The sequence below is a fragment of the Petaurus breviceps genome, unplaced genomic scaffold (assembly GCF_028583685.1).
Source record: "Petaurus breviceps papuanus isolate PSGF00001 unplaced genomic scaffold, PetGlider_PUasm1.0 90919, whole genome shotgun sequence".
Lineage (NCBI taxonomy): Eukaryota > Metazoa > Chordata > Mammalia > Diprotodontia > Petauridae > Petaurus > Petaurus breviceps.
The window spans coordinates 23,995,260-24,006,077 of record NW_027187378.1 but is presented as its reverse complement, the minus strand read 5'-3'; the positions used below and the strand labels follow the sequence as shown (position 1 = coordinate 24,006,077).

At 39.2% G+C, this 10,818-nt stretch overlaps 1 protein-coding gene across 1 annotated transcript in view; it reads left to right on the top strand.

The window, feature by feature from the left end:
• LOC138151979 (zinc finger protein 2-like) overlaps positions 1–10,608 on the top strand; it is a 10,941-nt gene extending 333 nt beyond the window's left edge. Inside the window, 4 exon segments of the mRNA XM_069075590.1 lie at positions 6,414–6,503; positions 6,851–6,977; positions 8,571–8,684; positions 9,448–10,608. Coding sequence (XP_068931691.1) covers positions 6,474–6,503; positions 6,851–6,977; positions 8,571–8,684; positions 9,448–10,397 — 1,221 coding nt within the window. The 5' untranslated portion in view covers positions 6,414–6,473 and the 3' untranslated portion in view covers positions 10,398–10,608.
• Positions 10,609–10,818: the final 210 nt, after the last annotated feature.

The window sequence follows — 10,818 nt, the reverse complement described above, 5'->3', positions numbered from 1 at the left end:
TTTTTTTTTTTTTTTTTTTTTTTTTTGCGGGCGGGGGGGAGGACGGGAGGGGAAAGTTCATAGCTGCCTAGGGGAGGGTTCAAGAGGGACGTAAAATCCCTCCGGTCCCCCCAGCCCCCTTCTTCACAAAAGCTTGTTTGGAGCCGAGAACGTGAATGTAACTTTGGGGTCAGTTCAGGTCCGTGACTTTTCCAACAACACTTCCGTTACCCTATAAATAAGTAATAAATCCTGGCTCTGATTGAGGCATGAGTAGAGAGAGTCAGTACAGATGAGGGAAGAACAAAAGCTGTCCAAAGGCATTTTTAATTAATGGAATAAACTATAAAATCTGGAAGGCACCTACAGTGAGATCCAGAAGGGAACGTGTAAGTCATCAGTTCTATTACACATGAGGAAACTAAGATCTAGACAGGTTAAAGGACCTGGACAATATTAATCAGGTAGTAAGGTGTAGAGGTGGGGATTGAACCAGGTCTTATGACTCTAAATTCAGTGGTGTTTCCACTGTATCCTGTCATGAGTTGGACCACAAAATTTTACAGTGGAGGAAACTGAGGCCCAGAGAGGCAAAATTAACTTGCCCATATCAAACATCTTTAAATCATTAAGCTTCTGATTTCAATTCCAGTACTTTTTCCACTTCCCTCCCTCCCCCATTGCCATTCTCTTTGTCTCCTGGCTTCCAATCAAAAGTTGCTCACCTATGGCAATTTCCTGTTAATCAGTTTCAGGCATTGCTGATAAGTTCTAATGATAGCTTTAAAATTTTGTCTCTGGACAACGTCAACACTACCTCATACTTGGTCACTGCCATCTCCTGAGAGGTGGTCCTGATATTAGTAATGTTGTATTAATGAATTATTATTATTTTTAAAAAGCAATCGGGTTAAGTAACTTGCTCAAGGTTACACGGCCAGGTGTTTCTGGGTGAGTGCTAAGTGTCTGAGCCCGGGATTCGATCTCCAGGTCTTCTCAACACTGGAGCCGGTGCTCGCTGTGCTACCTGGCTGCCCCAATTAATGAATTATTACTGAACATTTAAATGGGCACAAGGTGCTCCTGCTTATTTGTTAACTGAATTAAGACTACTTACTAATAAGACTAAGTAAATTACTAATAAGAAAGACTGTTTAATAATAAAATAGTAAAAATAACTGTACCAGTAAATACTAGAAAAAATACCTCCTATTTCCCAAGTTCATTGGCCTTTTCTTACTTCCCATTCTGCTTGAGGTCTCTCACCATGTAACACGTGTGACCACCCACTCCTAGAAACTTTATACTCTCTTGGCTTTCTTTCATGATATTCACTGTTCTGGCTTACCTTCTGCCTCTCTGATCACTTCTTTGGCCTCTATCCCTCCTTCCATTTCCCCTACAAAGGCTTTTGCCTTCAGCCTCCTCTTATAATTTCTTCCTTCACGATCTCCTCCGTTCATAGAGATGGCTTTAGCTTTTACTGTATCTGTATCCCTGTACTTACTATATTGTATCTCTGAAGTCTTGCAAGAACTGCCTATCTAACCAAATGCTTTGGTCATGCATCTTGTTTACCATCCTGGCCCCCAGAAGAATTCTCTTTATCCTGGAGAGTTTAGAGTTGAGCATATAGATTATTTAGGAGTCTTCAACATGAAAATATATTTGAAGCTGTGAGAGAACCATAGAAGTTGTACATGGAGAAAAGTGTAGAAGGCAGAGACAGAACCTTTGTGAGACATGTATAGGTAGGAGTGGGAGAAGGAAGGGGTAGGGGGGAGAACATCTTCCTAGAGTTAAGAACAACAACCAGGAAAATCTTTCCTTCAAGGTCCAGCTTAAGTGCCCCCTTGAAGCCTTTCCCAATCCCCCTAGATAGATAAATTCATGCCATATTAACTACGTTTTCTTTTTTGACTAAGTTCATTTAGAAGGATAGATCAAGGGAGTATTGTGGTTTTAGTTTACCTAAATTTTGCAAAGCTTTTGGCAAAGGTACTATGTGTTATGCTTGTGAATAAGATAGATAAGACTGGACAGTATAATATTAGTGTTCATCAAAGGGTCAGGTGCAAAGAATAATGAGACTTTGGCCTGGAAGGATGTCTCTAGTGGAGTGCCCTAGGGATCTTCACTTGGTTTATGCCATTTAACATTTTAATCATTTGTAGGATCTTAACATAGGATCATAGATTTATAGCTTAAAAGAACCTCAGAGGTCATCTAGTCTATCTCCTTCCCTTTATAAATGAGGATATTGAAGCCCAGGAAAGTTAAGTAATTTGCCCAAAATAACATATGTAATCAGTTAAAAAGTCAGAACTTAAATTGAGGTTCTCTGGCTCCAAATCTAAAGTCCTTTCTATTGTATCATGCTGCTTCATTTCTTGAATAAAAGCCTAAATAATATGTGTCAAACTTGCATATGGCACAAAGATAGTAAGGATAACTATCTCTTTGAATCTGAGTCAGGATAAAAAAAAAATCCTGATGGTCCAGAACCAAATATAATAAGGTGAAGTTTATTAGGGACAAATATAAAGTTTGGTTCAACAATCAAGTTTACATGTAGGATTAAAAATACAGAAGAGATTGGATATGCAAAGGTTGGGAATGATTATTTTGGGACTTGGATGTTAGAGCATATGGGAGGTGATAAAATTCAAATTTAGAGAGGCTGGTTTTAAAAAAGAGAAGATTGTTTCCCCTAGAAGTGACTTAAGTAAAGGCACCAGACATCAATAAAATGTATCTTAAACAATTACCTCTTCCTCACAGACCAAAGGAAAGTGTGAGATCAGAGATACAATCTCTCTGAGGTAAAATGGTACTCTGGTGAATTGCAACTGGATGATCTCATTTATAAATAAATCCATAGAAAGTGAAGGTGTAAGAGGTAATGAAACTAAGGGATTAAAGAGCATGTATATCTCAGTATTTGAACTATCTGTGGGGGCAAGGAGACTTAATTTGTCTATCTGCTGAGGATGAAAGGGAATGAGTGTCTCTTCTTGTATGTTTCACATATGTGCATATATCTGTGTTAAGTATATGGTCTTTGTTTCATATATGTGTGTGGACACATGTAGGTATTGAAGCAAATTAACTGATTCACTCATTTTATTTTTAGTAATCGGATCTAGTAGAAACATTTTTATTATTGAATATTCAAACAGTTGTTTGGAGAATTGTTGCCTTTTAGAGATTCCTTTCTTTTAGCCAACAGTATGAGTTTGACACAAATCTGGATCTTACAAACTCTTGTGAAAAGCTCTCATGGAAAAGTCAAGAAAGTTCTAATTTATTGCCTTGTAATTACCATATACTGTTATGAGTCAATAAACATTTATTAAGCACCTACTCTGTTCCAGGAACTTTGTATACAGAGTTGGGTGATAACAAAGAAAGACAGAAGGCAGTACCTACTCTCAAACTGGGATTTTACATTAAAATGACAACTTAGGAGCAGTATTTATCAAAGATACATAGTAGTTTTATGAGAATAAGCTAATTTCCATCTTGTCATATATATTAAAATGCTAATGTTTTAATATATAGTGTATGTTGGTATAAGCAGATTTTTATTTTAATCAACAATTAGTAGCTTTTAAATGTTACATCTTGAAAAATGTAGTTAGCCATATGCATTTCTTAATTTCAATTTTCTACAGATTTGAGATCCTAATATTTTGCTTCTGAAAAATCCTAGTGGGGGACAGCTAGGTGGCACAGTGGATAGAACACTGGCCCTGGAGTCAGGAGGACCTGAGTTCAAATTCAGCCTCAGATGCTTGACACTTAGTAGCTTGGGAAAGTCACTTAAACCTGATTGCTTTGCCACACACACAAAAAAAGATCTCAGTGGAACGCCATGCTTGCCAAACAGTAGTGCCACATTGCTTCCTTATGCTCATATTGTAGGTGCTTTCTGTGTTTTGGATCCTTGACTTTCTTTACATGAAGTTCCTTGAGGCTGGACCAAGCAACTGTGGTTTATACTTCCTTAATGCTGATTTTCCCCCCTTTATCACTATATCAGTCCTTGATAAAAACTAGTGATGCAGTGGATTTGTGCTTTGTCAGGGAAAAAAATATTTATACTCTATTCTTCCATCCCCTACTTGCCCAAAAGTCCATTCAGGCAAGAGTCTGAGCCTTTGTTGATCTCTAGATTCCTTAATTCCTTGCTCTACAGGGAAAACTTGGGTTCCTGAAGAGAATTCTGTTCAGCTTAGAAATACAGTTTAGAAGATACGTTTGATGGACCTTCAGGTAGTTTCAGTATCAGGAGTGACCAAGGCCTTGACAGACACCGGACCTACTGCAGGAGATGGGATGTCCATGTTTGAAGCTAGAGATTCATACAAAAAAAAATTCCATTCCTTCCAGTACCAGGGTAATTTCTGACCATTATGCTCAAGTAGTTGGATTGGAAGCATGATGTCCAGAGAACTGTGAGAAGTTGGAGAATTTGACCCAGAGGCCTTTACCAAATAGAGGTGAGAATGGTTAAAAAAACAAAATAGAGACTTGGGGAAAAGAAAAAGGCCATAACTAGATCATGGTTTTTCTGTTCTTACTGAGTGAGCATATTTGAGGATTTATCTTCTACTATTGAAATTAAGGTAAACTAAGGTACAAAGTTCCAAGCAAGTTCAATCTTCTGATCAGGCTAGCAATTACCAATAAAAGGGGTCTTTAGCTCCTCAGCAAGCCAAAAGACCCTAAATAAGGGCAAACAGATCATTTTTTACAGACAAAAAAAGGAACATCTAAAAACTAGAAGGCAGCATCATAAATAGGAAATGTTTTCCTCTATGATTGGTTATAAAGCTTATAGCATCATAGATGAAGAAAAGAATATGACTGGTTTACACAGTCTGAAGCATCACAGACCTGAGGAACAATATGACTAGCTGGAAATTAAGAATGAGCAGCTAGCAACAATCCCTCCTTCCATCCTGTCACTGATGTTCATTGTTTGAGTCCACCTGCAAGTATAGTTTAGACATAGTGGACCAGACTCCCTTGAATAACAGACCAGATTCCCTGATGTTCACCTGCATCCTTTAAGGTTAACAGATTTCCTTAAGGCAAGAATAGAACAGTGACTAGCAGGAGAACTGAACTTCTAAACTTAGAGAAAATGATTGATTTACAGGAAATTTGAATTTCTAAACTTAACTCTGAGACAAATGAACTATGACTTAGGCAGTTACAAAAATGTTGGCAGTGATACAGAATGGAATCAATAACAGAATCAAGGGGTGGCCAGGTAGCACAGCGAGTAAGAACACCGGCCCCAGTGTCGGGATGACCTGGGGATCGAATCCAGGCTCAGATACTTAGCACCCACCCAGAAATAATTGGCCATGTAACCTTGAACAAGTTACTTAACCCCAATTGCTTTAAAAAAAAAATAACAATCAATTTGATTTTCCCAATTTTCACATCATAGGACTTCTATATCATGTCCTCTAGTTTTCTCTTCTTTCATTTTCACTGAAGGCAAATCCTTTAAACCCATTACTCAATAGAGACCATCCCTGCACTGGTTGGAGCCACAGAGGGGAAAAGTGGCTTATTTTATAACACCATCTTTCCTTCATTTGTGCAGCTACAAAGTGACCTGGTTGTAAATTATCATATTGCCAAGAATGACTCAGCTAAGGGGGCTTTATAAAGATGGGAGCCAGGCAAGGACTATTTTAACTGATATAGAGGGGGAGACTTCACAAATACAGTAGCTCTGGTATCTATCAGAGCAAATTAGTAGTAGCTGTGGAACCTCTGAGCTGTTCAGCTGAGATTTAGCTCACTGTGTATAATCGTAGGATGAAAGGTAAAGCCTGAGGAAAAAAAGACTGCTTCTGTTAAGAGCATAATCCATTCATTATCCTGAACTCCAGAAACTTGGAGAGATTTCTTTAGAGGTGTCTTCCCTTTCCTTCTTAAATCTTTATATCCGTGGGGGCAGCTAGGTGGCACAGTGAATAGAGCACTGGCCCTGGAGTCAGGAGGACCTGAGTTCAAATATGGCCTCAGACACTTAACACAAAACTAGCCATGTGACCTTGGGCAAGTCACTTAACCCCAGTTGCCCTACCTTCCCCCCTCCAAAAAGCAAAAAGAAAAATCTAAAAAAAAAAAAAATTAAAAAATTTTTTATATCTGTGAAATGAAATGAGCAATAGCTAAAATTCCTTACCATTAAAAGTCTGTCATATGTTTTGCATTCTTTTCCATCTCTTATTTTGTAGAACTTAACCAAGAATGATGTAACATAGATAGGGTATGATGTATAAAATGTTTTACTAAGAAATAATGAAAAATGAATTTCATAAGTAAGTTTATGGAATTTATAAGCAGTTTATTGAATCACCATAAAACAAAACCAGACTCCTTCATTGTCTCTTTCTTTTCTTCCCCAGCCCCCAGTTCTCAGGACTCTGCCTTTTTGTAAGAGGAAAAAGACAGAAGAGGAGGGAATAATGCCAATGTTCCTGGCTGTCAGGTACCAGGTGAATGGGGTTTTTCTCTCTCCCCTGAAATTTGTCACAATTTCCAGAGTATGGCAGCTTTCTCCACTCTCCATGGATTTTCCCTATCCAGATGGGATGTGAAGAATATCTCTCATTAATGAAGTCCTTCCTCAGTAGGGCCCAGTGATAGGCACAGTGACACAGAGCCAGGATGTCCTTCTACTTTAGGTCACAGACCTCTACCTTACCCCACAGTACCCCAAGCCTTTAACATTGCCAGGACCACTTCCTATCAATCACCTCTGTCTCTCCAAATGTTTTTAATTTTGCCCCTTTCCCTGGGGTTGTGGGTTCCATGGATGAACAAGAATGTCTTTGTATTTTAGGAATCAGTGACATTCAAGGATGTAGCCGTGAACTTTAGCCAGGAGGAATGGGGACAACTGAATCCTGCTCAGAGGGACCTGTATAAGGATGTGATGCTGGAGAACTATAGAAACCTCATCTCATTGGGTAAGAGAGGCTTCCACCCTGTGATCTGGTATCTGGTCCCATCTTAAAATATTCCTCTGTTAAATGGGAGTGAGTACAGAGATGTTCCTGGAGTTATTTCTGTTTCACTGTGACTGTGTCTGACGTGTGGTCACATAAGAGATACTTAGAGAAATTACTTTGAAACCTTGCTGTGCTGGGATATAACTGAAGGTAACAATGAAGTCCTTCTCTTGGCCCAGGGACCAGGGAAAGGCAGGAACCTAGAGACCTTTTTGAGAGGTCTGAGTCTCCAGAATGAGAAAAGTAGAGGAGCAGGTACAGGGTTACCAGAAGCTCTTGGATTTAAAAGGGTGGGAGTGAGGACTCGAAAGGAGTCACCTGTTGAGTCAAAAACTGGCAGGGTGGGAAAACAAGGGCATGGAGCAGAGGTTCTTGGAATAGCTCAGAATGATGGGAGAACAGAACATCCAGCAGGCATTAAGGTATACAATGAAGGCAATAGGCCAATACTACAGAAAATGGGACAATGGGCAGAGGAAAAAAAAATAGAATTTCCTGAGTCCTGGGTGGAAGGGGAAAACTCAAATTTTAAAGGGTGATAGAGATGACTGCATTATCTGTTCATTTTGTTTTGTTGTTCTTTTTAGTATTTTGGACATTAGGACTTAGTGTCCTAAGTGAAAGAGAAACTTTTTTATTCTAAAACCTGTATTGGAGGATAGGGTGAGCTACAGAAACGTAGGGTGACTTAAGACTGGTGACGTGGAGGTGATTAGACTAAGACTAAAGAAAATGAAGAGCTGTAAGGCCTTTATAAACACAAGCCAAACACAATGATATTATGGAACCTGCTAGAAGAGGGAAGCTTTTTTTGTCGGGGGAGAGGGAACTGCCTACATTAATTGGAGACCAGTACTCTCAAGTTCTTTTAGGCACTCAATATCACAATACTAATATCAGGTTCAGAAGCTCAACTTGAAAAAATAAAGAAAACCATAGTGAGAGAGGGAACTTCAGCAGACCCTATCAAACAGTGAGCAGAACCAAGAGAACAATTTACACAGAAACAACAATATTGTAAAAATAATCAACATTAAGAGACTTTGGAGCTCTGATTAATGCGAAGACCCACCACAATTCCAAAGGACTCCTGGTGAAACATTGTGTCTACCTCCAGACAGAGAGCTGAGGGACTCAGAGGTGCATGAAAACACAGAGTGTGTTTTCAGTGGAATGGTCTGGGTCCCTGCTGGTGCTGTAGTGCTACTGCCCCATCAGTAATTATTAAAGTATTTCACAGAGCTCAGGGGTGAATAGAAAGACCAAGATATCGTAAAGAGTCACTGAATATATATGAGTGTGTCTGTGTCAGAATTACATTCGTGACTTCTGGGACAGTTCTGTGTTTTTGGACAAAGCTCTGTGACCATGGCTAAGTCACTTAGCTTCCAATGAGCCTCAGTTTCCCCATGTCTAAAGTGGGGGTAATAATGCCTATCATATTGACTTCATGGGTTTATGATAACATTGTGACAGTGTGTGTAAAGGATTTGCCAACAGTACCATCCATATAAATGTTGGCTGATAGTGACATTTCCTTTCCACCCATAGGACTTCCCATATCTAAGCCTGATGTGATCTTCCAGTTGGAACAAGGCAAAGAGCCATGGCTGCTTGATTTGCCAACAGCTAAAGAAAGAGAGTTGCCAAAAAATTCTTCTTTGGGTGAGTGATTGAGACCCAGAAATAAAGAAATCATTGGAAGTACATACAACCTAGTGGTTTGGTCACGGTTCTCACTGGTCTCAAGGCCTCCTACAGTTGTTATTGCTGTGAGCAACCCAGGCAGCAAAGCTGTGTCTCCTTCCTTTCTCATGGTAAAGTATCATCTTTTCCTCAGTTGTGATTTCTCTTCTTCCCTTTTCATGTGTCTTTTACTATCTATTAGCACTTCTCAGTTTGCTTTCTCCTGGCACCACCTTCCTTACTGACTGAAAGTTAATTTTTCTGGATTCCATCATATAATTCATTGTCTACCCTTTCTACTCATTAGACTCTACATTGCTCTGGTGACTTTTCCCACAGACTTGGATTTCATATTTGCTGCTCACTTTGCTTAGGGAGGTAGTCACTTTTCTCAAGCTTCTTTTTAATTTTTTTTTAAGCAACTGGGGTTAAGTAACTTGCCCAAGGTTACACAGCCAGTTATTTCTGGGTGTGGTGCTAAGTATCTGAGCTCAGATTCGATCCCCCAGGTCATCCCGACACTGGAGCCAGTGCTCTTACTCGCTGAGCCACCTGGCCGCCCCTTCTCAAGCTTCTTAATGAGCAAAGTACCCAATACCCATTTTTGTTTCTTACTTCCTGTATCCTGCCTGTCTGGGTGTTTTGGGGCATTATTTTCAGTTTTCTTATTCCTTCTGCTGGAACTTTTTCTTTTTTTATAGCATAGAAAACAGATTATAGTTGTGTTTTCTCTTGGTTTCAGACTGGAAGAGTTGTGAGACCCAGAAGACATCTTCAAAGCAGAAAATTTCAGAAGTAGAATCATTAGGAACATTAACAATAGACCCTGCATGTAGAGGAGTTTGTGTACCTGGTGGCACATTGGACAGGAAGAAGGAAAACTCACATTAGAGAGATTCTAAGGAAATGTTAATTATTCCCCTCCAAAACACCGCTAAGGAGCAAGAATACAATCAATGTGGGGAAACTGTTGACTGCTCATCTATTATTCAACATCAGAGAAGTCGTACTGGAGAGAGTCCCCATGCATGTCATAAATGTGAAAAAATCTTTAGCTGGAAATGCAATCTAACACGACATCTGCTAACACATGTTGGAAAAAAGCCTTTTAAATGTAAGGAATGTGGAAAATCTTTTTTGAACCATTCTTATCTTACTTCCCATAAACGAATTCATACTGGAGAGAAGCCCTATGAATGTGGTGAATGTGGAAAAGCCTTCTCTAAACATTCATCCCTTATTGAACATGAACGAATTCATACTGGAGAGAAGCCTTATAAATGTAATGAATGTGGAAAAGCTTTCAGACATAGAAGTGCCATTATGAGACATCATATGACTCATACAGGAGATAGTCCCTATAAATGTAGTGAATGTGGGAAGCCATTCTTAAACCCTTCATCCCTTATGGTTCATGAAAGAATTCATACTGGTGAGAAGCCCTTTGAATGTGATGAATGTGGGAAAACCTTTGCTAGGCATACATCCCTTTCTTTACATCAGAGGATCCATACTCAAGAGAAGTCCTTTGGATGTGATGAATGTGGAAAAACCTTCTTTGACTTTCCATCACTTACTCGACATCAAAAAACCCATTCTGGAGAGAAACCCTATTTATGCAGTGTGTGTGGGAAAACTTTTTGTAGCAAAGCATCAATCATCCAACATCAGCGACGTTATGCCAGAGAATAACCATGAGAATATGATATCTTAGGCAAAACCTCAGTTAAGTTTATCACTTTGGCTAAATACTAAAGAGTCAAGTTTGCACAAGACTGGTGCTACCCAGAACTAATATTTTCATATGTACTTCCCCTAAGCCAATAATATTGGCAGTGGTGATTTTAAAAGGTTAAAATTCAGTGTTGGAAAGCTGTGAAAATACAGGTACACTCAAACACTACTGATAGACCCATGAATTGGTTCCTCTTTCTGAAAGTATTACATAATATCCACAAAACATTATACCTTTTCATTTAGTCATGCTACTATCAGAACTATACCCTAAGAATATTATATATGGTGGACAAGGTGGGTGGGGGGAAGAGGAGGAGGAAAAGAAAAGTTTATCTCTGCAAAACTAATCACGGTGCATTGGAAAATTTAGTGTATT